At 35.7% G+C, this 27,297-nt stretch overlaps 6 protein-coding genes and 8 non-coding genes across 17 annotated transcripts; 6 read left to right on the top strand and 8 right to left on the bottom strand.

Annotated features, from left to right (window-relative positions):
• Nucleotides 1–138: 138 nt before the first annotated feature.
• ZK622.1 (Tyrosine-protein kinase) lies at nucleotides 139–1,970 on the bottom strand. Its single transcript, NM_062593.2, has 6 exons — nucleotides 1,928–1,970; nucleotides 1,686–1,835; nucleotides 1,508–1,638; nucleotides 1,040–1,272; nucleotides 480–989; nucleotides 139–430 (listed from the first exon to the last, which is right to left on the bottom strand). The coding sequence occupies exons 2-6, from the start codon at nucleotides 1,814–1,816 to the stop codon at nucleotides 176–178; spliced, it is 1,260 nt and encodes a 419-aa protein (NP_494994.1). The 5' UTR covers nucleotides 1,817–1,835; nucleotides 1,928–1,970; the 3' UTR covers nucleotides 139–175.
• A 269-nt stretch (nucleotides 1,971–2,239) lies between these two features.
• On the top strand, nucleotides 2,240–2,321 carry ZK622.6. Its single transcript, NR_051058.1, has one exon. It is a non-coding gene; the product is annotated as an Unclassified non-coding RNA ZK622.6 (non-coding RNA).
• rte-4 lies at nucleotides 2,247–2,318 on the bottom strand. The gene has a single exon. It is a non-coding gene; the product is annotated as a tRNA-Glu (tRNA).
• A 142-nt stretch (nucleotides 2,322–2,463) lies between the features above and the next one.
• ZK622.4 (LIM zinc-binding domain-containing protein) lies at nucleotides 2,464–3,068 on the bottom strand. The gene is made up of 3 exons (NM_062592.5): nucleotides 3,011–3,068; nucleotides 2,809–2,928; nucleotides 2,464–2,758 (listed from the first exon to the last, which is right to left on the bottom strand). Exons 1-3 carry the CDS (start codon nucleotides 3,059–3,061, stop codon nucleotides 2,627–2,629), a joined length of 303 nt encoding a protein of 100 aa, NP_494993.2. The 5' UTR covers nucleotides 3,062–3,068; the 3' UTR covers nucleotides 2,464–2,626.
• A 288-nt stretch (nucleotides 3,069–3,356) lies between these two features.
• On the top strand, nucleotides 3,357–3,440 carry ZK622.8. The gene has a single exon (NR_051057.1). It is a non-coding gene; the product is annotated as an Unclassified non-coding RNA ZK622.8 (non-coding RNA).
• Nucleotides 3,367–3,438, bottom strand: ZK622.t1. Its single transcript has one exon. It is a non-coding gene; the product is annotated as a tRNA-Ala (tRNA).
• A 995-nt stretch (nucleotides 3,441–4,435) lies between the features above and the next one.
• ZK622.9 lies at nucleotides 4,436–4,723 on the bottom strand. The gene has a single exon (NR_051056.1). It is a non-coding gene; the product is annotated as an Unclassified non-coding RNA ZK622.9 (non-coding RNA).
• A 496-nt stretch (nucleotides 4,724–5,219) lies between these two features.
• ZK622.5 (Cadherin domain-containing protein) lies at nucleotides 5,220–6,328 on the bottom strand. Its single transcript, NM_001047366.7, has 4 exons — nucleotides 6,088–6,328; nucleotides 5,893–5,996; nucleotides 5,746–5,847; nucleotides 5,220–5,691 (listed from the first exon to the last, which is right to left on the bottom strand). The coding sequence occupies exons 1-4, from the start codon at nucleotides 6,325–6,327 to the stop codon at nucleotides 5,589–5,591; spliced, it is 549 nt and encodes a 182-aa protein (NP_001040831.1). The 5' UTR covers nucleotide 6,328; the 3' UTR covers nucleotides 5,220–5,588.
• A 146-nt stretch (nucleotides 6,329–6,474) lies between these two features.
• ZK622.7 lies at nucleotides 6,475–6,610 on the top strand. Its single transcript, NR_051055.1, has one exon. It is a non-coding gene; the product is annotated as an Unclassified non-coding RNA ZK622.7 (non-coding RNA).
• A 251-nt stretch (nucleotides 6,611–6,861) lies between these two features.
• Nucleotides 6,862–10,441, bottom strand: gur-5 (Gustatory receptor). The gene is made up of 8 exons (NM_062591.6): nucleotides 10,309–10,441; nucleotides 10,157–10,247; nucleotides 9,996–10,114; nucleotides 9,583–9,691; nucleotides 9,423–9,538; nucleotides 9,126–9,374; nucleotides 8,731–9,069; nucleotides 6,862–7,016 (listed from the first exon to the last, which is right to left on the bottom strand). Exons 1-8 carry the CDS (start codon nucleotides 10,426–10,428, stop codon nucleotides 6,933–6,935), a joined length of 1,227 nt encoding a protein of 408 aa, NP_494992.2. The 5' UTR covers nucleotides 10,429–10,441; the 3' UTR covers nucleotides 6,862–6,932.
• Nucleotides 10,442–13,252: 2,811 nt separating this feature from the next.
• On the top strand, nucleotides 13,253–17,680 carry pmt-1 (Phosphoethanolamine N-methyltransferase 1). Of its 4 annotated transcripts, none has more exons than NM_062589.9 (5): nucleotides 13,253–13,301; nucleotides 15,491–15,679; nucleotides 15,780–16,155; nucleotides 16,201–16,464; nucleotides 16,784–17,599. In NM_062589.9, exons 1-5 carry the CDS (start codon nucleotides 13,261–13,263, stop codon nucleotides 17,339–17,341), a joined length of 1,428 nt encoding a protein of 475 aa, NP_494990.2. In that variant the 5' UTR covers nucleotides 13,253–13,260; the 3' UTR covers nucleotides 17,342–17,599. The 4 variants fall into 4 exon arrangements, 3 of the variants coding, with proteins under 3 accessions (NP_494990.2, NP_494991.1, NP_001379829.1); NR_002630.1 differs by having other exon boundaries at nucleotides 13,261–13,301; nucleotides 15,772–16,155; nucleotides 16,784–17,341; NM_062590.4 differs by lacking the exon at nucleotides 13,253–13,301 and adding an exon at nucleotides 13,423–13,512 and having other exon boundaries at nucleotides 16,784–17,680.
• Nucleotides 17,681–22,122: 4,442 nt separating this feature from the next.
• C54A12.7 lies at nucleotides 22,123–22,212 on the bottom strand. Its single transcript, NR_051053.1, has one exon. It is a non-coding gene; the product is annotated as an Unclassified non-coding RNA C54A12.7 (non-coding RNA).
• C54A12.8 lies at nucleotides 22,123–22,212 on the top strand. Its single transcript, NR_051054.1, has one exon. It is a non-coding gene; the product is annotated as an Unclassified non-coding RNA C54A12.8 (non-coding RNA).
• Nucleotides 22,213–23,924: 1,712 nt separating this feature from the next.
• On the top strand, nucleotides 23,925–25,634 carry drn-1 (GTP-binding protein drn-1). Its single transcript, NM_001346628.4, has 4 exons — nucleotides 23,925–24,015; nucleotides 24,270–24,553; nucleotides 24,607–24,721; nucleotides 25,081–25,634. Exons 1-4 carry the CDS (start codon nucleotides 23,959–23,961, stop codon nucleotides 25,282–25,284), a joined length of 660 nt encoding a protein of 219 aa, NP_001333544.2. The 5' UTR covers nucleotides 23,925–23,958; the 3' UTR covers nucleotides 25,285–25,634.
• Nucleotides 25,635–27,297: the final 1,663 nt, after the last annotated feature.

Here is a 27,297-nt window from a genome sequence, read left to right as displayed (position 1 = left end):
TTTTAATGAGAATTTAAAATGCGCAATTAATAGATTACGGAAAACAGTTTTTATAACTATTAATCTGCCTGCTTCGTGTCTCCCTCTAGGCGTGCATGCCGAATGTATATTATCTGAATTTACTTTAAAAAACAAAGAATTACACTAAAAAGATTTTATTGCAAATCACCAATAATCATGAAGATTTATAGTACACAGATCGATTATTGGATGCAGCAACTTTGCCATCAAGAACACTTTCCATCGCAAGCCGAATTTCATTCATATTTCCACGATCTTCGGGATTTTGTGGCCAGCACTGACTGATCATGATGTTACGAACAAACGCTGGCATTCGATCAGGAGCATCCATTCTGTATCCATTTTTGACTTTCTGCTTCACTTCAGCCAATTTCATTCCTGGATACGGTATGGCTCCGTCCATGAAAATCTGAAAATCACCGTAATTGACTGTAATTTTCAGTTTCATTCCAACTTACCTCCCACAAAAGAATCCCGAAGGAATACACATCTGACTTGAAAGTGTACGTGGCAGTGACAATGACTTCTGGAGCAAGCCATCTGATCGGAAGCTTCGCTTGAATATCCTTCAACTTGTATTTGTGCGCCAAATCGGAGAGTTGCTTCGAAAGCCCGAAATCCGTGATTTTCACAACATTTTTGTGCATCAAGAAGTTACGAGCCGCCACGTCACGATGAATGCATCCGTGTTGATGGAGATATTCAAGTCCTTTCGAAGCATCAAATGAGTATTTCAATTTATCTCTAAGAGAAACATTGTTCTTCTCATTTTTCAGAAAAGAGTCGAGAGCTCCTTGACTTGCCAACTCCATCACTAGCATAATTGGCTCCTTTTCAACACAAACTCCGAAGAAGCAGACAACATTTGGATGTTGATATTGTCTCATGATACGAGCTTCTTTGCAAACATCTTCAATCATGGCTCGCGTGCTGATCTTCTCGTTTCCTTTGTTCACTTTTACAGCGACCTGAATAAAAATTGTTATTTATTCCAGCCTTTCACACGGTTATCCCATACCATTCTCTTTTCTCCTTTGCAATAAAATGCAGCCTTGTAAACACCACCAAAGGCTCCCTCTCCGAGCATTTTCCCGAGTTTGATCTGATCATGACGAAGTTCCCAATCTTGTTTGTTGATTGGATTCAGGAGAAGTGCCGGGCAGTTTGCAGAGACTGGTAGACGTTTCATACGAAGAGTTGTCACCATGTCGAGGACACTTTCAAACTTTCGTTCCTCAATCACAATCGAACCTGAAAGTTGAGAGCATTAATCAATTCAACTCTTTGCGAGAGGTTTCGAAGGCGCCTTCCCTGCCCTTTTCTGCATTTTCGCTCGCCCTCCTCGAGCTCAAGCGGCTGGCTTGTGCACAAGTTTAAGTTGGCGATTAAAAGTGAGAAACATTCATAATGCGCTTGCCGGGGTAGATGCAGACCGGAGAAAAGTCAGCATCTCCAAGTCCCAAAGTATCCGAAAAACGAATCGTACCGTCTTCTTTTTCCTGTAACTGCCAGTGGTGACACTTTCCTTTCCATTTAACAGAGAGCACAGTTTTTGCCGAATCTTGACCAACAATATGTGAAGTTCTGACAAGAAAATCTCCATCATTCTCTAGCAATCTGAAATTCGTCGATACTTTCTGATTATTCTCATTTAAATCGCTTACGTATTAATATCGGCTCTTGGCAATAAACCATGATACCAATCCATATCCTGATGCTTCTTTCGTGTTCCATCCGATCTAAGACTCGCTTCTACAGTTTTTTGTGCTCGATGCGAATCTTGCTTGCCTTGCATTTTAGATTCGATTACAATTCTGCAAAAAGTCAATGCAAATGCTAAAAATCGGAACCATCGCTTAAACGAAATTTGGCAGCAAAAGTCGCAAAACTGAATGAGTTAACTTACCAATTTCTCGAGGTGAGTTTGTAAAATGATGAAAATAAGAACTAAATTGAATCAAAATATATAAATTCTTTTAAATTCTTATCTTGATTGTTTTTTTTTCAATTCAAACACGTCAGTCAAAATTTTTCTGTATTTTTTCATTTAATTCGTTTCATATTGATGCTTCTACTACTGGCTAACCAAACGTATATCATGGCACAGTTCTGTTGCTACTCAAGACTCGCTTCCCTCACTTGATCAGAGAATCTGAGCAGGAGACGAATGGAAAAGTTCAAAAAAGATGTAATTTGAGAAAGTAATGCGAAATTCTGTAAAAGTATTCCGTTGCGGGGAATCGAACCCCGGCCTTATGGGTGAGAGCCATAAATCCTAACCACTAGACCACAACGGAGACGAAAATGTTTGAGTCAGCGTGCCTACACATTTTCTCGGTCGGCATCTCTTACAGTGTAACACCCCGCTGTTCCCCCATTAAACACACTAGGTCTTCAATCAAAACTTGAACGTTAACAGCCGTTTTTACCTTCAAAAGCCCGCAGAGAGTCGTCAAGTTTATATAATACAAGCCAAACAATAGCAAATTCACAATGAACAGGGATAAAGGCGAGGCGATGGAAACAAGAGAGAATGAGGAGAAGACAGCCAATTAAGAATCATTTTTTCAGAATATTTCAGCTTTTCGGATATAAACAGATCACATTATGTTGGTCCAGCTGGTCTCATCAAATTATGTGGATACTCTCCTTTCGTTTTTGGCGAGAAAAGAAGATTTGATCGATGTGGAATTGGATCATGTGGTCCTGGAGTTGGTACGTGACCCGCACAGTATACCTTGAAACAGTGATGGTAAAAATCGTCAGATTTCCAAAAAATCTACTCACCTCGAGATCAGTATTATCATTTCTATTATTGTGATAAGTTTTCAGTGACAACCGGGTTCCGCAAATCCAACATTTAAAACATCCTTTATGAAACATGGATCCATCTTTTAGGGGTCCCATCTAGAATAATAAATATTTATTTTCTAGAAAATATCTCGAAATTCTCGAACTTCTCCACAAAAAAATCATCTTGAACACTAACCTTATCATTGAAATAAGTGGGTCGTTTGCATCTGAAGCATGGCTCCTTCATGATGATTCTGAAACAAAAACCGTAAATGAAAAGTTGAACTTTTCTGAGTGGGCGAACAAAAATGTAGAAGAGAGACTAAAAGTAAATGCGGTTAGATGGGCAAAAATGTACGCGAAAGTAAGCAATGGTAAAGTTTTTATTTAACATCTGCGCTGGCGAACAGAACAGTAAACATTTCGGCGGTGCTATGCTCTTTTTCACCTCACAGAAACATGAGCTAATTTTATTTCATATTCCAGTTTTCGTTTCACAACTATTAATTTGTAAAACAAGCAGTATGTTTTATTTTTAGGAGAAAAAATTTCTGGAGGTATGGGGAATTGAACCCCAGCCCTCTCCCATGCTAAGGGAGCGCTCTACCACTGAGCTATACCCCCGCTGGCAAAGTGAGAAAAATGGGTTGTTATCTAACATGTGGTCATGTGTTCTTTTCATCCTTCTGTCTGTGTTTTGTCCGCAGTGTAAAGAGAAACAGATAGATAGAAAAAGGAGAAAAACATTTAAACATAGACATATCTTGCAATAATTATTTGAATGTTTCATTCACCCATCGATAGAAGGTTTATAACACCAGCTTAGAGCTTGTTCGTAAATTTAGTATCCCAACCCATCAAATTACAAAGCTTCTAAACATTTCTAAAACTTACGTACATAAATGAAAAAATATTTCTACATGATTTACTCATGAATGCAAAGTAAGAAATCGGTACTCTTTCATGAAAATCAGCTCCAAAAGTACCTACACTTTCCAATAAAAAGTGTAACCTATGAGGGTAAACTGCTGGTGAGTCTAATATCAGAATAGTGACCACCATTGATAATACCCCTCATTGACTTCATAGAGAAAATTGTAAACTGCAGTTTTTTAAAAAGAAATTATTTCATTTCTGACGTCCAATACGAAACCGGCGAAAAAAAACTAGTTACGTGAGTAATATTTACTTTTCGAATCGACTAGAAATAAAAATTAATACCAAAATAGAAGTTTTTGAAACTTTTGATAATCATCTAGGAATAAACCTTCCATCTAGATACAAACGTTCAATGCCTATATACCTACAAGGCAGGTATCACTTACCTTTCGACAGGTGGTCTACGCCTACGAAGCCAGGCATTTTGGGTGGGAGTTGGGAGTTTTGGTTAAAAGGGAAACCCCGCCAAAGTCTCCATGAAACTATTAAGCTATTTCAGATAATGATGGCTAAGTACGTTCTCGGGATATCGATCGATTTCCAAAAAAGTACTTGAGTTTTATAAAAATACATTTCAAGTTATTAAAACTATTTCAAAAATTTAGAGAAACCCCCCGACGAAAAGAGCAAAATGAAACACGGGCGGGTGGAATCGATCATAGAGCAACTGTATTTTTTTGCGTGGTAGCGCTGCGACTCTACCATCAATCCAATCCCAATCACAGTGACGTCTCTCATTCTTTCTTTCTCTAATTCTCTCTGATCCTAACACTATTTCATTGCGTCTAACCTCCCTGACACGGGAGTCAGGACAAACAGAGAATTCTTTTTGGTTGGAAGCAGCAGCAGAATGAAAGAGGAAAAGAGCACACATTTGGAGAGCACAACTTGTAGAGTGCGTGCCGCCCGCGCGTCGAGGGATCTGGTACAGACACGTGAAGGTGAATGGGTAAAAAATAGTGATAAGAGGGGTGACTTTATGAAAGTTGATAGAGAAATAGAAAATCATTGAGAAAGACTAGTTATTATGTTAGGGCTTTTAATATGAACGCATAGAGAGATAAATGTACTTTCCGTGATTGAGGGAAACTTTTAATTGCCTACATACCTACCTCATACCTACCTACCTACCGCCTAACTGTCTTAAATTTGGAATAGTCTCCAGTGCTAGGTGTTCGCATAGTGCATATTTAAGATATTTTTTTTGCTCTGAAAATTTTGTTGCATATTCAAATTCCCATGAACTTTGATGAACGCCTGTAGATTAGACAGGTAGGCACTAGGTAGGTCAACTTGAAGACAAGTTTTCCCTTTAATTTTATTGCAGATACTACGCAAGACCTCATAATATACAAAAAACACTTTTTTCTGTAAAAATGAAATTCAGGAGATTCGAAAAGGTGACGGACATGGAATATTGAAATCATAATCAAAGAATGTGCACAAATATTAGCAAAACAAATACAAATTTCAATATTTTATTTGATATCCCATTTGGTAGACATCAAGCTAATCACCAATAAACATCTTTCGACAGGAAACGGAAAATTGGGAATTTGTGAGAAAGGCGTTAAGAGAGTGATTAGCATAATAATGATGGCGATTTGGCGGGCAAAAAGAAAAGAAAAAGTGGAAAAAAATGGCACCGCGCGGAAAAGCATTTTTGTACGCAAACAATGGATTATAACTTGCAAGAGAGTGCTTAGACAGGAAGCATTTTATTGGTTGTTGTGTCACATTGACCTGTTGAAAAGAACATATCTACCACAATGGTTTAATCAAACCGTCTATATTCACAAGCAAATTATAAATTACTACATGTTAGATCAAATTTCTCAAATTCTTCCAGTTGCTCCTCGTTTCCATGACAAATGGTACACAAATACAGACTCGCATCCCATGAACTCGTCGTGTCGATCATCACAGTAGACATCTTTTCTGAAAAATTATGGTTTCCCTACTATTAGTTTTAAAAGTGTTATTCAAAAGCACCTTTCACAATCGATACGTCTGCTCCAGAAAGTTTGCTGAGTGGTTGAAGTAATAAAATCGTCTTCATCATCACATTCCTGATTGACATGAAGTTTGAAGAGACTGTATTGAAATAGCTTAATGGCTTCATATCCAAGATGAACTTACTTATCACGGATCCTTACAGACACCTTTTGAATGTTGTAAGGAACGGGGGCGACGTCAGCAGTTAAAACCACTTCAGTGATATTGTTGGCCGCGTGATCTTCGATCTTCAAAATAGAAATGTTCAGGAGTCTAAGATCTTTAGATCTCTGTTACTACACAGTGGAAAAACATTGTTGAACAAACATTAAAAAATACCTCAATTGCTTCCTTGGAGTTCCGGAAATGAATAGTTTCCAGAGTATCACCTGCATCATTTCTCAAATTCAATGTAACATTGATGTGATGTCCTTTTGCAGAATCATCACATAAAGCCAGCACTGCATAGTTCTTCCCTGTCATGTCACGCCGTGCCACGTGGAATGGTTTTCCGCCGAGTGTATTGACTTTGTCAAACAACAGAACCGCAAAGATGATAAGGTGTGAAAAGTTGAACATGCTGAAATATTTACAATGATAAGATCTAGATACCGTAACCCGAGAACGCGTTTAGAGAGAATGAGCTAGAAACATTTGCACCAAGATAATAGAAAAAAGTGATTCACTTTCTGGATGAGCTGAAAATGAGTTGGTAATCTAATAAATCTGAAAAAGTGGGCAGGGACACGTTCGATACACAAAAATAGAAGAAAATGGGATTCACAAAGTGGACGACGAAGAGCGGAAGGAGACGTCATTCGCCTGGGAATTCAATTCGTTTTATCATTTTTGCGCAATTCCCAATTCACTCCTTAGCAGGACGCAAAAAACTTCTATAGATTTGAATTTTTTTGGAGCAGATTTTTTGTCGGAACAAATGTTTCTTTCTTGAAGAATATTGACATGGGAATTATAAAAACGAATGATTGAGTTGAGAAATAACTACAGAAGATGAATGATAAACGTTGAAAGATCAGTGAGCATTTTTGAAAGTTCACATTAAGAATTGAACTTCATTAATATTTACATGCAGAAATCTGGGTTTATTTTGCGGAAAAGTAATACGTTTATGAAGGTAAGTAACACTTAAATATAAGAAAACATATAAATTAATAACATGCTTTCTATGCTTCCACTTCAACTTCAACAATTCGTTCGGGCTTCAAATCGGTCAGCAGAGACATCATCATTGCAGTGGCAGATAGTGTCTGAAAAGTTGATCAAATCACTACTTGAGCGATGGTAAATCACTTATGAATTGAAGAAATCTTAAAAATTATTTGCAGAAGACTTTGGATATACTCATTTACCCCTAAATCCTTAACTACCTGTGCCTATTGCCACCTCATTCAAAATAACTTCCAAAACCCGCTAAATTGCCTCTTCAAACTGGCGTATCTTGAAAAATATACGTCTAGACAACTAATGTTCTGAAAGGAAAATGATAAGAAATATTTTTTCTTCATTTTGCATTATTCTTCATTGCAAAATAACAACTATTTCTTGAGTTACACAGAGTCAAATCTAATTTAGCAAAATTCACCAAAAATTTAGAGAACTGTTCTCTTGTACCAGTAATCCAAGAACCTAATAATCCAAGAACCATTAAGATTCAAAAGAAAAAAATTGTAGAGTTATAACCGGAATATATTTTGGCACATTTTATCAGTTTGAAGTTTTTTGATATTTCCATGTTCAGCCCAGTTATAAAACGGTTTCCGAAAAAATTAAACTTCACTCATAAAACTCTTCATATCCAACGTATCGACTTGAAATTTTGAAAAATGATCATTTTTTTGAGGTCTCTACAATGTCCTGAAAAATCTTTTGAAAAATCCTGTTAATCTCCAAAATCGTCCTCCGCTCCGAAAAATGAACTCGGACTTTTGGTTTTCGAAAAATGTCCAAAAAAATTAAATTGGGATATTGGGGTCGAAAAATATATTTTTAGAAAACTGAGAACACGTTATTTACGAATTTCATATTCATTTTTGATGATAACTCGTTTCAAACGACCTAAAAAATAAAGCAAAAAGCTCATTTTGATTCTCATGTAAAAATTGTTTTGCCCAAAAACAAACTGACCGATTTTCCTGTTGTTTTTAAGAGAACAATTTTCACGTGAGAATAAAAATGAGCTTTTTGCTTTATTTTTTAGGTCGTTTGAAACGAGTTATCATCAAAAATGAATATGAAATTCGTAAATAACGTGTTCTCAGCTTTCTAAAAATATATTTTTCGACCCCAATATCCCAATTTCATTTTTTTTGGTCATTTTTCGAAAACCAAAAGTCCGATTTCATTTTACGGAGCGGAGAACGATTTTGGATATGAACAGGATTTTTTGAAAGATTTTTCAGGACATTGTAGTGACCTCAAAAAAATGATCATTTTCAAAATTTCAAGTCGATACGTTGGATATGAAGAGTTTTATGAGTGAAATTGGATTTTTTCAGAAAACGGTCTGTAACTTGGCTGAACATGAAAATATCAAAAAACTTAAAATTTATAAAATGTAGCAAAATATTTTATATTTATTATTCTATAAACCTTTTTTTCTGAAATTCAATGAATGTGGAGTTATGACTGGTAGAACAGAACAGTTTTCAAAAAATTCGGTGGATTTTGATAAAATTCATTTAACTGTATGCAACTCAACTAAGAATTTGTATTTCGCAATGGATAGCAATTCAAAAGAAAGAAAAAATATTTCTGATTATTTTGTCAGTTGAGCATTTGTTGTCTGAACATGTATTTTTCAGATACGCCAGTTTGAAAATACACAATTCTGCGATTTTCACAAGGCATTGAAATGAGTAACGGGTAAAGGCAAGAAATGTTTTCAAAACTTTCTACTGGGAGTTATCTTTTTTTTTAATTCAAAAACACAAAAATATTAGTTTTTAAAAATTCAGAACCTACTCCCAAAATCAATGGTCTCGAAAGTGTTGCAAATCCCCAAATGGAAATTCCCAATCCATCCTGCTCGCAATGACTGGCCAATGTTGTTGCCAATTGATAGACTTCAACATCATACGGCTGCCAGATATTTGAATTTCTACACAAAGAATGTTTCAGATTTTGACATTCTTCGTGAACACGAGCCGGTGCAATGGTTACCGAGCAGAATGCACAAGTGCAGAATAAAATGAACGGCATGCAAATTAGAAAGTCAGTGAAAGAGGAGAGATGTTGGTTAAGCATCATTAGAGTGAATATGAGGATGGGGATTACTGTAGCAAGCATGGCAAATGTATAGAGCTGAAAAATAATACATTTTTTCCTGGGATTCGGGGATTTTTTTTCATGTCTCCCACCCGGAACACACTATCCAACTCGGTGATGGCTTCACTCAACAATCGAAATGTTTCGACCTTCTTAATCAATTCTCCTTTAATGTATGCTCGGGTTCCAGCAAGATTTCTGATTTCCTTATTGAAAAATGATATTTCAAAGTACGCAGCATTAGCATAAGTTACAAATACATATGTAGTAGTTAGCCATACAGAATACATATACGAACTTATAATTGACATTATAAACCGAAGCTCTTTGTAGTAGAACATCTGAAAATAGCTGAAGTGTGACGGATGTTCTGAAGTGTTTCGAAGTACCTCTGAAATCTGAAGTGCCCAAACCGAATGTGATTTCTCGAAATAGTACTTTCCAGAATAAACCACATTGAATAAAGTTGTGATAACATAAAGAATAATGAACCATCGAGCACCGTCTGAAATTATTTCAAAAATCAGTTCTATTTTTTGAGGAGCTCACCATAAAACTTTCGAGTTTTACTTCTGAGTCCCTGGAAGTTTTGGCAAATTTCCAATTTAGCTTTTAACGACTCCAACTGCCCGCTGTATTGCCAGTAAACCAGAAATATCTGAGAAAAAGGTCTTATGAAATGAAAATCTTCTAGCTAAAAATTGTAAACAAAAACCGAAATAGATTGACAGATCGCCTCGAATAAAGATCGTTTTATGAGATTGTGATTGTGTAGGTGGATCACAATTTTGCACCTTAATCTTAGGATTTTCTGCAGGCGCCCGAGCCTGTCTACTTGCCTGCCCGCCAAGACATGCATAAGCAAAAGACAGGCGTAGGTCGCCCTCAAGGGAGGTAGGCATGCATTTTTCTTTCGTAAAAGGGGACAATCAACGTTGTCATTTCCAATACAACATACAAACCATTGAAAGAATCGATTCAAAATGCCAAATCATACTGAGAAGTTGAAGAGACATATCTAGAACATAAAACGACGACTTGTAAAACATTGTTTTTGCCATAAATCCGAGATAGTACATACCTGGAAAACTCTTGAGATCTGACAATAAAATTGATAACTTACTGGAAATCAGAAAAATTCCAGTGATCGCATTGTTAATTTTTCTTGCCCAACCGTCTGAGTTGACAAAATCCAAACGAAGAAACCAGATCGCCTGAAAAACTATTTGATAGAAGGGTTTTAAAAACGATTTTAATATTAAATGTTGAAACTACCTGTTCCACATGAATGAAAGGAGTGTTTTCATAATCTCCTTTTGATAAGCTAATTTTTGATGAAACATTTTTTAAAGATTCTGTTGAGATAATGGATATTTTAGAAACGGAAGTTAACATTATTTTTGAAACTGAACAATGAAAACAAAAAAAATGAGTGGGCTAGACGATGAACAGTATCCGCTATATAAGCGGATCTGTCGGGTGGTTTATTATTACAGTATTCAGAGTTGAAGTAATATTTGTAACCTTTGAAGGTTGGCATTTCAACTTTGAATTTGTTGATGGTAATGTAATATTTTATTGAAAACAAAATTGGAATGACGAATTTCAAGTTTTGAGATTTTGAGACCCAACATTCGTTGAAGTTCGGAAAGAAAATTTTAAAGAAGATGCCAGCCAAGGCGCGGTGGTCCACATTACTTCCTAAACTCGCCAAACTGCACATCTTCAATCTTGCGTATCTTCGAAAATACACGTTTAGACAAGAAATGCTTAACTGAAAAAATGATCAGAAATATTTTGTCTTTCTTTTGTATTGCTTTTCATTGCAAAATACCAATTATTTGTTGAGTTAGACAGAGTCAAACCCATTTTACCAAAATCCACCAAAAATTTTGAAGACTTCTCGGTTGTACCAGTCATCATCCAACAATCATTGATTTTTTGAAAAAAAAAACTGTTGAATAGTAACTAAAAAATATTTAGCTACATTTTATCCGTTTCAAGTTTTTTGATAACTTTGTCTTTTGCCAAGTTACAGGCCGTTTTCTGAAAAAATCCAATTTTGTCCATAAAACTCTTCATATCCATCGTAACAACTTGAAATTTGAACGAAACATCGCACTTTTTGGTGCTCTATCAGATTCCATCAAAAAAATTTCAAAAATCCTGTTAATCTCCAAAATCGTCCTCCGCTCCGAAAAATGAAATCGGGTGTTTGCCTTTCGGAAAATGACCAAAAAATGAAATTGGGATATTGGTGTCGAAAAATATATTTTTAGAAAGCTGAGAACACGTTATTTACGAATTTCATGATCATTTTCGATGAAATATCGTTTGAAACGACCTAAAAATTAAAGCAAAAAGCCCATTTTGATTCTCACGTGAAAATTGTTCTCTTAAAAACAACAGGAAAATTGATCAGTTTGTTTTTGGGGAAGAACAATTTTCACGTGAGAATCAAAATGAGCTTTTTGTTTTAATTATTAGGTCATTTAAAGCGAGATATCATCAAAGATGATTATGAAATTCGTAAATAACGTGTTCTCAGCTTTCTAAAAATATATTTTTCGACCCCAATATCCCAATTTCATTTTTTGGTCATTTTTCGAAGACCAAAAGTCCGATTTCATTTTTCGGAGCGGATGGCGATTTTGGAGATGGACAGGATCTTTCGAAAGATTTTTCAGGACATTGTAGTGACCTCAAAAAAAATGATGATTTTTCAAAATTTCAAGTCGATACGTTGGATATGAAGAGTTTTATGGACAAAATTGGATTCTTTCAGAAAACGGTCTGTAACTTGGCAAATCATAAAAATATCAAAAATCTTAAAACTATTAAAATTTAGAAATATATTTTCCAGTTATTATTCAACAATTACTTTCTTCAGAAAATCACTGGTTGTTGGATTATAACCGTCACAACAGAGAAGTTCTCAAAATTTTTAGTGGATTTCGGTAAAATGTCTTTAACTCTGTGTAACTCAACAAATAACTGGTATTTTGCATTGAAAAGTGATGCAAAGCAATGAATAAATATTTCTGATTATTTTGTCAGTAGAACATTTGTTGTCTAGACGTCTATTTTTCAGGATAGTTTGAAGTTACGCAATTTAGCGAGTTCAGGAGAATTTTTAGACCACTTGCATTCGAGGATGCCAGAAGCGCTCGGGAAGGCGAGTGAAGGTGTACAGGAGGCGTCCCCGTAACGCTTCTTTGAGATTGAAATTAATTGTTTTAAACTTTTTAACATTCTTTCACAAGTTAACTTATTGATGTTTGCTTTTTTGCGAGAATGTTCAACAATCAGTACGGAAAACAGTTTTATGGGATGTTTTAATTGACAAAATACTTTCTTGCGTCAATAATCATCTGGAATTGATAACCTTTTTTTACAATTTTTGATTGTTTGATCATTTCCTTCTTTTTCTGTTTCTCCAATTGCTAGAAATCAGTTGACAGATTTGAACTATCCATTTCCTTTTCTCTCACCACAAATTTTTAGAAATTCCGCGACACAAAAAAACCAAGGTCTTAACAGTTTTCGTAAAAGTATATATATACTAGTGATACTTTACAAAGAGATTCTCGTCTTGTTTCTGCAAATTTGAACATGATGATTGTATTGTCTATCTATCCCTTCTATCATCAAACATGACAATGATCAGATAAAACCGTGTAACAACTACCTTCTCTCGTCTCATTTTTTTTTCTGTCTGCCTTTCTTGAAGTCAGCCCTTTTTCTTTTAGTTTTTTTTGTAATTTCTGAAATAGTGTGTTCTGTTGGTTTTTGGTATGATTAGTCTTTTTATTTGAAAGTTCAAAATCAGATAAGACGAGTGTTCATTGAACGTGTCGTGTCTTTTTTCAAGAGAAGATGATATAATGCAGCAGGAATTGAATTTTTTCATTTGGCATGATTTTTAGGTAGATAAAATATACATGTTAATATAAAATCCTTCATTTTCCGATCTTCGCGTCTCAGTATAAAGCTTACTTAATTGAAGCTTACTTAAGAAAGACTTGATATTTATACCCTGTAAGATAATTGGTACATGTTTCATGTAGTTTAATTTAATTTAATTTTTAAAGTAAAGCTTTAATTTTCATTGTATCCGAGATTTACCGTCAAATCTTTTTTCTGCTGATGCTGACGTATGTTTTTAAAATGTGTCCTTTATCTCCACCACCTCCATATCCCCCACGTCATTCAGTTTCAGGTGTCAACATGTCGACCGACCAACAATCATCAGTTGAGGATCAAACTGTGTAAGAAATTCATTTTCAATTTTTATTCCTTGATCATATGATAATAGTTTGCCACCCACTTAGTCAATTGTCTTCCGTCCACGTGGGAACTTGAACACGTGATACGGTAGTTGGCACGGGGTATGGATGAGAATTTCTGTTTTATGGATAGATACTCTCCTTACGATAAAACAGTTTTTCTGATATTTTGTACTGCGTATATTTTACAAAAGTAAGTTTTAAACTTAAAATCAGTATGCTACCTTTTTATAATTATCACTCGTGATTACTTATTTAGATCTTTTTTCAATTTGTTTTGCCGATTTCGGTACATTTTCGGTCGATGGGTGCACATAGCATTTTTTGAAATTTTAATCGAAAATATCCTTACTGTTTTGAAAATTTGAACCGCTATAATTTTTTTTGGAGAAATTAAAGACGTTTCATTACGAATTTACTTTCATTACAATTTTACTTTCAATAACTAATTAGATTCTTGTCAAAAAAAAATCTAAAAAATCGTGGAAAGCACGTTAAAGATTGGAACCTTAGGAAACCAGCTCAATAGTTTAATTTCCATCTGAACAAACATGATTTTAGAGTTTTAGTTAGACATTGAAAGACCTTGTCTCACTCAGTTTCTCAGTTTTGTTTCAGCTAATGTTGAATGTCAACTACACATACCTGTTAGCTAGAATTTCCAGCACTTCCTCGTGTTCTGATAAGATAGGAATGACCATCAGAGTCTGACCACTTGAATTCCAAAGTACCAGTTTCTCAATGTTCTGCTCTATTTTCATCAATTTTCATTAATTTTCAAACTCAATACACAATCGTTAAATGGATTTGCAAGTATCTCTCCAACTTTTCTTTTCCGTTTTTATCTCGGTATCTACCGAAAGACACGCAATCTAGTCTAGCAAATCAGCGTGTCCCCGACATATTCTCCATCACAGAAAAATTAAGAAGATAGAAGTTATAACCTAAAACAAACCAACATTCGGATGATAATGATAGTGTAACTATTACTTGAAAAACTATAAAAAGTGCGGGAAGTTCACAAAACCATTTTGTGCTGTGTTCTACGTGCCAAGGCTCGGTAGGTAGGCTACCTCGTGAGAGTACACTGATAATGAACTTTTATGATGAGCGGTAAAAAATAAAATGATCAGATTGAGATGATATGGCAAACAATCAACTAATAACGAGAAACCAGTTGGTATGTATGACGTGTAAGACTGAAAAGGACAGGTTGAACATTTATGGTGATGTAGTTGATTTATTGATTTTAAGATTGAGAGGGGCTGAGTTGTAAATCATATTATAAAGATTTAGGAGACACACAAATGTAGTTCAAATTTAAAAAATCTTGTCGCGTTATTAAGAATTCTTAGCTTTTTTAAAATTAGGTCTTCTATGGTAGGCAGGCACATTTTGCGGCTTGCCTAGCTGCCTACCGACAACTTTCTGTATTTTGGTAGGAAATAAAGTGTTTTGTGTTGTCACAGGTTGGAAAGCATTTTTGTATCTACATGTGTTGCCAACTGAGCCAATTTTTTGCAAGATTTTAACCCAAATCACAAAGGGAATATAACCAAAAAAATTTAAAGTAAAAGTTCAGGTTTAGGTACTTTACAAAAAATACATCTACAAATGTGGATTAAAATTATTACCGTAATTTCCCAAGCAGACGTGCACCGTCGGCAAAATATTTTTCTGTGTTTTGACAGTGGCACATTTTTTGGTCAAACTTAGGACAACCGAGACATAATCAGACAAAGTAGAGCAATGTGAGGTGTAAGTAAATTAGGGAACCTACGGTATAAAAAAACTTAGATTTGATCAACTTCTCAGTACTCATTATCTGGTTCACATGTTCTATTTCCGATTATTGTTTGAGAATTCCATCGTTGTCTTTGTTTCTCGAAAATAGGCGGAGTCTCAGAATGGCCTGATCGGCAGGGGACGACAAGGGGGCGAAAAGTTCTATGCACCCTCCTTTTTAACAAGATAAAACACAATTCCATTTATCATTTTTTTTGCTTATACGGTGTGCGTGTTTCTGTTTTCCCATACCAAATCGTCTCCTCGTAGTCTCATTATGTCGCCGAGCTTGTTTGCTTTGGTGACCAGGAGAAAAACAAGTGCAAACATACTGTCATTGTTCAAAAGGAACCGGCAAGGCTGCTCAATTTTATCATTATTTTCAGAGCCATGGTGAACGTTCGTCGTGCTAACTTCAAAAGCTTCTGGGATAAATATTCCGACAAGCCAGACACCAACTCGATGATGTTGAACCATTCTGCGGAAGAATTGGAGTCAAGTGATCGTGCTGATATCTTGGCCAGTCTTCCACTTTTGCACAACAAAGACGTCGTTGATATTGGAGCTGGAATCGGGTTAGTTAACAGGACTAAACTATCCCTTTTTCCGGCCGCTTATATAAACGTTTTAGATATCGTGCTATCCGTAAAATATCATAAAATTTAAGTTTTTCAGGCGATTCACCACCGTTCTTGCCGAAACTGCTCGCTGGGTCTTGTCCACCGACTTCATCGACAGCTTCATCAAGAAGAACCAGGAACGTAATGCTCATCTTGGGAACATCAACTATCAAGTCGGAGACGCTGTTGGACTTAAAATGGAGTCAAACAGTGTTGACTTGGTGTTCACTAACTGGCTCATGATGTACCTTTCCGATGAGGAAACCGTTGAGTTCATTTTCAACTGCATGAGATGGCTCAGATCACATGGAATTGTTCATCTCCGTGAGAGTTGTTCCGAGCCAAGCACAGGAAGATCAAAAGCAAAATCAATGCATGACACTGCAAATGCCAACCCAACTCACTACAGATTCTCTTCTCTCTACATTAATGTGGGAAATCAAAATTATGATTATTAAAATCATTAGAGTTTTCAGCTTCTCCGTGCCATTCGCTACCGTGACGTCGACAACAAACTCTGGCGCTTCAATGTTCAATGGTCTTGCTCCGTTCCAACTTACATCAAGAGATCCAACAACTGGCGTCAAGTCCACTGGCTCGCCGAGAAGGTTCCAGCCGAGGATGGAGCTAAGGGAACATCATTCAACGAGTTGGTTGAGTTGATCAAGAACACATGGCAAAATGAGCAAGAGGCTTGGGATGCAAAGTTGGATGATGAGAAATACGTATGGACGGATAAGGTGAGATAATGATCATGTGATTGAAATTAAGATTAAACATGCAACAGTTTATAGTAGCAGTCTGGGCTTGAAAAATGGTGATAAGCAATCCTTATCTTAAAGAATCTGATACGAATTATAAAAACGTCTGCAACATTTAATGATTCTGTGAAATTTTAATTTGATAGCATTTGAAAATCAAAAGTTTGTTAGAAAAAATATTACTTACATTTGATTTTCATTTAACATTTAAGAAAACATAATGAAAGAAGGGCTTCCGTATAGGGAATAAAAAACCACCACTCTTAACCAAGGCAAACAAGAAAAATCAATCTTTCAGGTGTTCTCATCTGCTCTTACATCTCTCCCATCCAACTCGACATTCTTCCTCTACACTCCACGTACCGTTTCCCCATACTGCCACATCAATGCTCACACTCTTGCGGAAACATTCAATGCCAATGTCTGGAACACTGAAATCATTCCAGAATACTACCGCACATCACTCACAAAATCAAACAACTTGAAGGATCAGAGAGTTCGTTTTGGATGGAATCAATCTCTGACCGACTCTGTCACCTATTGGCAACAGAAGGATGCTCTTTTCGATGTCTTCGTTGCCACTGAATTCTTGAGCACTGTTGATGATGAAACCATTCGCCAACTTCCAAATGTTATGAGCGACGGAGCCAAGTTTATCACGTTGGAGCCAGTTGATGAAGTGAATGAGGCTGAGATGAAGCAACGCATTCAAGAATTGGGATACACACTGAAGTCCTTCACAGATGTCACTGATCAGTGCATTGAAGCTCAGGAACAATACTTCAAGGATCACGAACAACTGAGAGATGAGAAAGTTATTCGTAAGAACTGGGTACTTCTTGAGTTGACTCATTAGATTGTGAATATATCTTATTCTCCACTGGATGGAACTGTACACGTATTTTTCTTTATTTCAATTTCATTTCTTATCACTTTTTTTGTTTCCTGAAATTGTAATATTACTTTTTTCAATATTGATATGTTTTCTCATAAAATTTCTAATTTCCCTCTTTTACATCACTTTTCCCATTGTCGTGCTCTCTGATGTGCCCATTTTTCTTGTTCCGTTTTTTCTTTGCTGTTTTTTGTGTGTGTGAATAAAGCTACTAGCGTCAATTTTTTTCCCTATTCTTCCTCGTTCCACAATTTAAATATTATTGTTCCTCGTAGATATGTTGATCTCTAATATATATTTTCCAACTATCTTGGGAATTTTCAGTCTGGAATTAAAGATCTGTTAGGCCGGAAGAAGGAGGAGTTGGGGAGCACAGTCTACAAAATCGGGCAGAGATCTCATTCGATTGATTTTTGATATTTGAAAAATTTGGAGTCAGCGTAATATGGAAATGACAATTGGCACATTAAAAATAACATTTTCGGCGTTCAACACATGAAACAAATTGCATTTTGAAAGGTTTTGAAAATTTTTTACTATAATACTGATAATTAGTAATTTTAGCATCAAATTGTTGTTTTGGAACTATTCGACGGGGTACTGTAGGTTTTGAAATTGGACACTTGTACCTTAAAATACAGAATTTTTCAATTTTCCGAACTTTTGGAAATAAAAATAAGGAAGAAATTTTAAGGTACAATAGTAATTCAGATGAACTTGTTGTATGTATATGTAGAGTTGAAATTCCATATGCTTCAAAATTCAAAAAATGGAGTCGCACGAGGGATACTGTATTTCAATTTTAAATAATTTTAAATATTTTAAATAAGAAGCGCCTTACTTTAAAATTTTGCACCTTGGCTTTATTTGAGTTTACGAATAATGGTCATAAATTGAAGCTTTTTGATAAAACCAAAATTACTCAAGATACTGTCAACATAATAGAAAAATTCACAAATACGAAATTAAAAAAATAAAACTCCTCCTAGGTTCGTAGTATTTTTAAGTGACAAACTATATTTTAGTACTCCACTAACTAAAAGTTCAGAAGTCCTAGGAACAACGTCATAGGTCAATCTGCTCAAATATGTTCCCTCACTCGCTCTCATTTTTTAGGGAATTCCCACGTGCTCACGAACTAAAAAGCCTTACCGCCCGAGGGAAAATCTTCATTTTTTGCGGAGGATCCTCTTCATAGAGTGTCACGCAACCTTCTGGAATTGTAGGTTCGTTTTTTGGAATTGTTTTGTTTGTGTGGCCTCTTCCTGTCGTTTAGCCGTGAATCGAATTCTTTGTTGTCTTGCGTCCGTTATGCAATGCATTCCAAAATAGTCAAGGGACGGCGCGTGGCGGAGCACACGGAAAAAAATTGGCAAAAAAAGAAAAGAAAAAGGAAGTATCCATCCATCCATCTATCTTTCCACTCTCCCCTTCTTCTCACTTTTTTTTGCCTCTTTTTTCTCCATTTCAGAGCATGTGTTGGCTACGACGTCGTCGTCAGAAGCGGAGCGGAATGCATTGAGACTAGTCAAAACGGCGAGACTTAGAAATAAGAGAAACGAAAACTAACCCACGTTTTTGTGTGTGTATGTGTGTGTGTGTGTGTGTGTGTGTGTCTGAAGAAGAAGACACCGCCCGTTTTTTTTTTTTGAAAATTTGCAGCATTTTTTGAAGGACCTCTACAGTGATTCCACTTATCTGCAAATTACTAATCTGTACAGATTAAAGGATTATCTCTTACTTTTTAATTTCTCTGAGGGAGTTCCAAATAAACGTTTGCAAAGACTTGGAAACAAACAGGCTATTGTTTTTAATTTTTTTGAACCCCAAACAACATAAATTTTTTATGTGTTGTTCTAGAGGAGATTGTTTGAAGGATCAGCGATGTTCAATTGAAGTTTAATTGATCTGGAATAAACTTTTCTGTTATACCTGATTTTTTTAGAATTATTAGCAGGCGAAATTATTGTAGCCAAAATTAGCTTTGTCTTGGGTTTTATTGCAATTTTTAATTTTTGGAATTTTTCTTTTCTACTGAAATGACTAAGTTGCTCGTATTAAAGTGGAATTTTATATACCGAATAACTTTTTAATAAACTTTAATAAACTCTTTTATTTATAAATGTATTGAACTTCATATTAAAATTGTCAATAATCACAAGATTTGAGTATTAAATATTTTTCAAAACCTACACATTCTTGAAATTTTTGGTTTCATTTGTTTTGGAATAATTTTCTTATCATGTTACTTTGTACCATCTGAAAACTAGGCGTTCCAGACAATTGAAACTTTAAACAAATGCACCTGCTTGATTTGAGTATTCACCTGCCGGGTCCGCCCAATTTGCCATTCAGATGTTATAAATTCTTCACTCCCCCCACTCAAAAAAGTAAACGTCATTTATATTGCGTTATTCAATTCGGCATTGAGAAAAAGTGATTTAAAGTTTTGATTTTTTTCTTTCGCTGAAAGAAAAAACTCTGATGAATGTCGAAATTTTCTGAAATTTGAATATCACTTAGTTTTTGCAATGGTTAAATTTATAGGTTATATAAACTTATACAACGTAAAAATGAAACATATTGATTAATTAGAATGAAAAATTTGTGTCTTTTAACACAGAAAAACACCAAGATTAGGGTCTCCTTTGATATTTTTGTGTTTTCTTGTAGCCTACAAATTCGTTCCATTGTTTTAAAGAATTATCACAGCTCTCCTTTATTCAGACAGGCCTATTTTGAAATTATTATGCTCGGAACTCGTTAAAAATATTTTACTTGCATAATTCTAGACCCCCACCCATGCAATACTATTAGAAATATAAGTTTCAAGCTTCTGATTCTTTTATTCGAACTTTATTTCAAGATTTCTAGTTCTTTTTTTGTTGGAAATTCTCTTCAAAAAATGCATGATTGTGTTGTTGACTACGCCCTATAGACGATCATGACAACTTATTCTGACGACAAAATTGTCAGAAGTTTAAAAATAAAACTTCCAAGCATACAATTTCACGAATCAGAAGAGGAAAAAGATCATTACGTGACGCATACTTGAACTACTACAACAAATGGTCTATTACGTTTATTTCTTGAAATCTCACTTTTCAATCTTCTGTCCTCAAATAGTTATCCAATTATACTTTTCATCTTTTCGATGTATTCCGCAAAAAATTTCGGTATGATTCACTGCTCTCTAGTACCTCTCAAGTTTTTTTTTGCGGGGGCCCTCTCTGAAGAACTCGAGCGAAAAAAGTATGGGGCGACGAAAAAAAAACGGAGGGTCCAGTCATCATGAATGCATACATCAATGATTAACAAATCAATCCGAGTGAGAGAGGACGTCCTTTAACGGTTTTTTAAAGTTTTCTCTAGTTTTCGAATATATTTTACTTACACTGAATTGAGCCATTCGCATAGGCAAACAATTTACGGTAGTGCTGCCTTCACGGCACTTGAGTATACAAGTAAAGACGGTACGAACAGTTTACGCCAAAGGTAGGTAGCGGCAGGCGCAGGCCGTGTTATTAAATTTGCGAAAACATAATAGAGCCGGAAAACACACTTTTGAGGCAAATTTTCAACCATGCAATTTTTTTTCAGGTTTTTTCTGGCTCAAAGTGCTCCTCTATTGCCATTTTCAAAAATTCAAAATAAAACTTTAATATTTTCTTTCACTTAAAACACCACTCCTTAGATCAAAGTCGACGCTGCTAAAAATTTCATTAGAACTCCGGCACAGTATTCTATGTTTTTTGATCGCATATTATTTATTGACCTGCTTCTGAGTTTTTCACTTCTCAGAAATTATTGTCCACTACGTTGTCTAGAAAACAAGAAACACTCTTCGTCCTACTCATTCCTTCCCAGCCAACTTCTATTATTTTCCGAACCTTTCCCTTCTTACCGAACGCCCACCTGAATCACGTTCCTCCTTTTTCTCTCATATGGATCTCATCTCATTTCCTATTTTTTCTGTCTGTCGACGTCAACAACAGACATCCCACTACCACGACTGCTACGCAATAAATTACTCCCATTTTTTTTTGAGTAATCATATGCTCTCTGTCGTCAATTTTTTAGAGTATAAAAGGTATCAATCAAGCACCGGTACATATGGTAGCAAACTTTTGGATTTTTTAATAATTGGCACTTGAAAGTTGATTCTATTTTGAATTTGAAATTTAAAAATCTGAAGTTTACTTTTTGCAGTACGGTAATTTAAAATTGTTTTGAGTGATAATTTAAACTTTACAAATCAACGAATAGTATACTATAATCCTAGAAAATTGACCACACAAAAACTTACCTACTTACCTGCCTTTTGCCTACTACCAAAGTATCGTGAGATGTTTTTTTTTATTTTTTCAGTTGAACGGTAACCAAGTTTATTGAAATCTAACAAAATGAATACAGAACAACGAGATCAAATTATTGAAAATAGGTGGTAGGCAGAACAAATACTTTGTCTGGCCTAAATGAAGCATTTCCCAAGTCTTTCCTGAGCGTGGCCTAACTAATTTTTTGGCCACCAACTGCCAAGAGTTTTTTCATCTTGAACAGAGAAACATGTATGTTTTTGGATATGAAATAAACACCTAAAACACCTAAAAACATAAAAATCGATGACTAAACCTCACTTTTCATTTCTTCTGACTAACAATGTATTTTTTCCTATTTTTAGCGCCCTATTTCCCTATACAAATTGTTCATTTCCTCTCTTTTTCAAGCCGCCTTTCATGCAGAATTCCTTGCTGGAACAACAAGAAGACGAAGAATTGGATTGGCCAAAAACGAAACTAATCTCTAATTGGCCGAATAATTGCTCTCCATCCGATACACCCCTTGTGCCGTGCTCGAATACAAACGATTACAAAATTTTTTCCCAATCCCTGACATTTTCTTGAAAAAATTGTAGAAAAATCTGAAGCTTATGGCTCATGTGCTTCCACAGAAAAATGTCAACGTTTATTGCCATGTAACTATAGAAATTCGACATAAACCAAGTTTAGAAGGGGTTTAGCAAAAAAGAAAAGGGGGGACCTTGCCCAAAAAAAAAACAAAATAACATTACGAGAGCAAAGAAAATTTTATGGGCCGAAACGCTTTTTGTGTGTGTTTTCATTCTTTTTTCAAATCTTCTCCATTCTTTTGGATTTCTGTCAGGTTTCTTTTTTGGTAGATGGAAGAAGGAAAAGGAAGCATTCTTACCCCCAGTGATTTATAGAGAAATCGGATATTATTCAATGCTAGTACTCATATGTACGAATTCTATATTAGATTGAAAATATAAGAATGGGGGAGAAAAAGAGTAAAAGGTCAAAGAAAGGCTAGAAGTGAACATATCTAATTCCGTACATTACAGTTGGAACAGTTTTTCCTAAAAAAAAAACTAACGCCCGGATGCCCGTTTTCCTGATTCTGGGCGATCGTCTATTTTTTAGTGTTACAGAGGACTTTCAATAACTTGTTTGTCCAAATTTGTTTGTCAAAATTTTTTTCTGATATAATTCTCCGGTCATCCACTCCTCAATATTTCGTTTTGGGAAATTCCTCAAAAATTTTTCAAATTTACATAATTGCGGTAAGCTTGCAATGCTTGATCGTGAAACTTAACTTTCGGCAAATTTACTAATATTCACAGTTTTAAATTCACAACTTAGAGGGGGAGTACGGTCAGTGGGAAAATTATTTAAAATACGCCTATATGGTCATAATGACCGAATACCATGATGGAAAAATTCAGAAAATTTGTTCTAAATTTTATTTGATTTTTTGAAAACTGATAAAATCCGCTTTTTCCTGATTTTCACTTGAGCCACCAATATATTTCCGCCAATAAAGTTTCCGTTTTAATCTTTTAAAACAATTTCCCACTGGTTGCACTCTACCGTACCGTACCGTACTCTTAATTGTAAAATTCTTAATTTGAATAGTTCACAAAATCTCAAATTCTTGTTCAGCCCTTGCTCCTTTATCTGTGAAAATTGTTGCTACGTGCATCTGAGAAACCGGTCACAAGTTCGTAATGTTCCACCACCTCTTTTGAATATTTTCTCATCGGACCTCGTGGGTCCGTGTAACTCAAAACTCAAACTTTCTCCGTCTCTTTCTCTTGCCCCGCCCGAAAAAAACCTTTTTCTGCCCATCACTTTGTCCACTCCCTCTAGCAAAGTAAACTCAAAATAGGAGAAGCACTTTCCTTCCATACTTTTCTTTCCTTTTTTTCTTCTACTCGTCATCATGTTCTTTCTACTTTTCCTACATTCACTTTTGCCCCTGCTCCAATGAAAGGAAAAAAAAAGAAAAAAGAGAAGATAATTAAAAGTTGGTGTGGCAAAGAAGTGAGCAGAAGAAGAAAGTGGGCGGGGCGCGGCTCCTCGAGTCCATAGGAAATTGGACTCACTTCTCGTTCTTATTCAGTCCTTTTTTGTCTTTTTTGCTATATTGTTCTTTTTTCTTTTACTTTTTTTGGTGTTTGTATCTCTTTTTCACACTTGTCATCTTCACAACTTTTTGTTTCTCTTTGAAATGTCGTATTTTTCAGACTAGACGATATCGACCCAAAGGAGCCCAGTGATCTGCTGGATACTGATTTCAGCATTGAGGCCACAGCTGCAACCACGACGGCTGGCTCGGTTAGTTTTTGAGTTCGATTATTTATTGTAGAAAACGGTTTTATGAATAATTATTCGGCATATAAGGGCAACAAGCTTCGTATTAAAAAATGCTCTAGTAGGTTGCCAAATGCTCACATTTTTTCATAACTCCAAAAAATGTGCAAAATATCAGCTCTCAAAGTTATGTGAAATTCTATTTCAACAACTTTAAAACATTTAAAACAATGTAACGATTCAAATAGTTCATACTCTCATCGCTACCAAATTTCCAGGGAAGCAAAGTAGCCGAGGCGTCGACCTCGGACTACCGTGTCGCCGTATTCGGCGCGGGTGGAGTTGGAAAATCATCGATAACGCAGCGATTTGTAAAAGGAACATTCAATGAGAATTATGTTCCAACTATCGAAGATACCTATCGACAAGTGATCAGTTGCAATCAGAAGAATGTGTGCACTCTTCAAATCACAGATACAACCGGAAGTCATCAGTTTCCTGCGATGCAAAGACTGTCGATCAGCAAGGGAAATGCATTTATTCTCATTTATAGCGTTACGAAGTAAGTTCTAATGCGTTTTAAATAGATTATAATAAACTCGTTTCTTGTTTCAGTAAGCAGTCATTTGCTGAGCTAGTACCGATTATTGAAATGATGAAGGAAGTAAAGGGGAATGCAATTGCTGAAACGCCAATAATGCTCGTTGGAAACAAAAAAGATGAAGAATCAGTGAGTTTTATAAATGTTTAGCAGAAAACTTTTGAATGTAACATCATACTTATTCTTTAAAACACACATCAAGAAATATTCAAAACCTATAATTTAATAGTCTTTGTCAGTTTACTTCAAAAGAGTATATTAAAATTTGAAAATGGAATTTGAGGAAAGTTTTGGTGTCTTAAAAGTTACCGGAAACGGTACCTAAAACTCGCTCGTGAAGCTTTGGGAAAAATAATTTTCTGAATCTAGATCAAACTGAGAGCTGAGACATCTCAGGTAGCTCATGGCGGATAAAATATCACATTTTAAAAATAAATAACAATAAAAAATTAGAAAAAATCTGAAAAACAAAATTTGCAAAATTTCAGAAACGAGAAGTCTCTTCAAACTCTGGACAGAAAGTTGCAACAAATATGGAATGTGGCTTCATCGAGACATCCGCGAAAAACAACGAAAACATCACAGAACTATTTCAGCAGCTTCTTGCACTGGAAAAGAAACGACAATTGGCACTGACAATGGATGATCCAGATGGGAAAAATGGGAAGAAGAAGGGATGCCATATTATGTAGCCTGTATTTATTGTATTTATTTATTTGACTTTTTCAAAACTCTTTGATTTTTTTGAGTTTTGAAGCATGGGAATTAGTTTGAAAAGCAATAATGTTTCCAACAGAAAACGACTTAAACAATTCTTTCACTTCCAGATTTCACAGCTCTTGTACTTTGTATTCATATGTATTATTGTAGGGCTTCTATTGATTTCTCCATAACCCCGGTTTGCCTGAAATCTGTACAAAAAGTGCATTATATCTAGTGCTACGATTTCTCTTATTTTCTTATTAGATGGGTGGTTTTTTTTGTAATTTAATATTGGTCTGTTCCCGATACTGTTTATTTTGGGAATAAATGGGAATATTTTTTGAAATGTTGAACAATTCCAGATGGCTCCTTTCAGATTCTCTTTAGTCTCTCCAAAATATTGATTTTATGAGCCTTAGTTTAACAAAAAAAACCTTTTTGTGCAATCTCTAGGATCCGTCAAAAAAATTTGACGAAACATCATTAGAGATTGTTCCAAAAAATATTATGGTTCGTAATGTGTAGAAGCAAAATAATTGGAATAATCGAAATTATCAGAATGATGATATATAGTGGATTTGAAAAAAATTGAGTTTTTCGAGCACCACAATACCCAAACCTGCTCTAAAAACAACCAAAAAGGCTAGCTTCCAATAGAAATGATGTATTGATCCATTGACACTGGAAAAGTTAAAAATGAAATCCAATAACCACCACGGACCACGTTAAAAATCATAATTCAAATGAAATTTAACGGAGAGGCTTAATAAATAAAGCTACACGGAAAATAATTAAACAATATTTGTATTTGAACTTGATTTCATCTTGATAAGAACTGGTATAAAAGCTTGTAGTTTTAGTCATAATGTTCATTTTACGACTTTTTAAACGAAGGGTCTGCCGGCCGAAGAAGGTATGCCGAAGGATGAGAGGATGATGGAAACAACTGGGGATTGGTTTGCAGTTTGTGTGCCTCTTCCAACTGGAATACCTATGTAAGTGCGAACAAATAAGCGGTTCAGAGATGTAAATCTGGTGTTTTAAAATGTTATAGTCTTCACAGTTTTTCAAGTATTTCAACTTTTCTTTTCAGACATGCATCCTCCTAGCAGAAGTCACCCCTCCGGACACACCCAAAACAAGAAGTGCGAAAGATCAATAGAGGAAAGAAGACAACTCCAAAGTGGGACCTATTTGTAAGTTTGTTGGGCTGGGCGCGACGGGGGTGCCTCGACACCCTGTATGCAAATTTTGTTTCTCAAAATTCGCGAAAATGAAACTAATTGGATGCAAATTTAGGTAGGTAAGCTAGGTAGGTAACGTAGGTAGGTAAGCAAACTTGGTAGGTAAGCTAGGTAGGTAACTAGGGTGAGTAAGGTAGGTAGGTAAGGTAGGTAGGTAGCTAGGGTGAGTAAGCTAAGTAGGTAAGGTAGGTAGGTAAGGTAGGTAGGCAAGGAAGCTAGGTAGGTAAGCTAGGTAGGTAACGTAGGTAGGTGAGGAAGCTAGGTAGGTGAGCTAGGTAGGTAACTAGTGTGAGTAAGGTAGGTAGGTAAGCAAACTAGGTAGGTAAGCTCGGTAGGTAAGAAAGCTAGGTAGGTAAGCTAGGTAGATGAGGTAGGTAGGTTACAAAGCTAGGTAGGTAAGCTAGGTAGGTAAGCTAGGTAGGCAGGTAGGTAGATAAGCAACTTGGAAGGTAAGCTAGGTAGGTAAGGTAGCTAGGTAAGCAAAGTTGGTAAGAAAGCTAGGTAGGTAAGCTAGGTAGGTAAGGTAGGTAAGTGAGATAGGTAGGTAAGCTAGGTAGGTGATATAGGTAGGTAGGTAACCTGAGGTAGGTAAGCCAAACCTTGGCCAGGTACCGCCTAGGTAGGTAAGCAAGCTAAGCAAAGGTAAGCTAGGTAGGTGATGTAGGTAGGTGAGCAAGCTAGGTAGGTAAGTAAGGTAGTTAAGCTAGGCAGCTAACTAAGGTGAGCAAGCTAGGTAGGTAAGCTAGGTAGGTAAGCTAG

The sequence above is a fragment of the Caenorhabditis elegans genome, chromosome II (assembly GCF_000002985.6).
Source record: "Caenorhabditis elegans chromosome II".
Classification (NCBI taxonomy): domain Eukaryota; kingdom Metazoa; phylum Nematoda; class Chromadorea; order Rhabditida; family Rhabditidae; genus Caenorhabditis; species Caenorhabditis elegans.
Note: the sequence above shows the minus strand (reverse complement) of the source record. Positions and strands in the feature narration are given on the sequence as shown.

Bases quoted from the DNA above. Each gene is read 5' to 3' on its own strand.
- gur-5 (NM_062591.6), bottom strand. From the start codon at position 10,428: ATGTTAACTTCCGTTTCTAAAATATCCATTATCTCAACAGAATCTTTA. The intron at 10,115-10,156 runs GTAAGTTATCAA...AGAGTTTTCCAG, and splicing joins TGGAATTTTTCTGATTTCCA to GTATGTACTATCTCGGATTT. The intron at 7,017-8,730 runs GTAGGTTCTGAA...TCAACTTTTCAG, and splicing joins CGAGACCATTGATTTTGGGA to ACACTATCTGCCACTGCAAT.
- pmt-1 (NM_062590.4), top strand. From the start codon at position 13,445: ATGGATAGATACTCTCCTTACGATAAAACAGTTTTTCTGATATTTTGT. The intron at 15,680-15,779 runs GTTAGTTAACAG...TAAGTTTTTCAG, and splicing joins GATATTGGAGCTGGAATCGG to GCGATTCACCACCGTTCTTG. The intron at 16,156-16,200 runs GTGGGAAATCAA...TAGAGTTTTCAG, and splicing joins TCTCTTCTCTCTACATTAAT to CTTCTCCGTGCCATTCGCTA.
- ZK622.5 (NM_001047366.7), bottom strand. From the start codon at position 6,327: ATGTTCAACTTTTCACACCTTATCATCTTTGCGGTTCTGTTGTTTGAC. The intron at 5,997-6,087 runs GTATTTTTTAAT...TCTATTTTGAAG, and splicing joins ACTCCAAGGAAGCAATTGAG to ATCGAAGATCACGCGGCCAA. The intron at 5,692-5,745 runs GTGCTTTTGAAT...ATAATTTTTCAG, and splicing joins AGACGTATCGATTGTGAAAG to AAAAGATGTCTACTGTGATG.
- ZK622.1 (NM_062593.2), bottom strand. From the start codon at position 1,816: ATGCAAGGCAAGCAAGATTCGCATCGAGCACAAAAAACTGTAGAAGCG. The intron at 990-1,039 runs GTATGGGATAAC...ATTTTTATTCAG, and splicing joins GCAAAGGAGAAAAGAGAATG to GTCGCTGTAAAAGTGAACAA. The intron at 431-479 runs GTAAGTTGGAAT...GGTGATTTTCAG, and splicing joins TCGGGATTCTTTTGTGGGAG to ATTTTCATGGACGGAGCCAT.
- ZK622.4 (NM_062592.5), bottom strand. From the start codon at position 3,061: ATGAAGGAGCCATGCTTCAGATGCAAACGACCCACTTATTTCAATGAT. The intron at 2,929-3,010 runs GTTAGTGTTCAA...TTATTATTCTAG, and splicing joins CCACTTATTTCAATGATAAG to ATGGGACCCCTAAAAGATGG. The intron at 2,759-2,808 runs GTGAGTAGATTT...CACTGTTTCAAG, and splicing joins ATGATAATACTGATCTCGAG to GTATACTGTGCGGGTCACGT.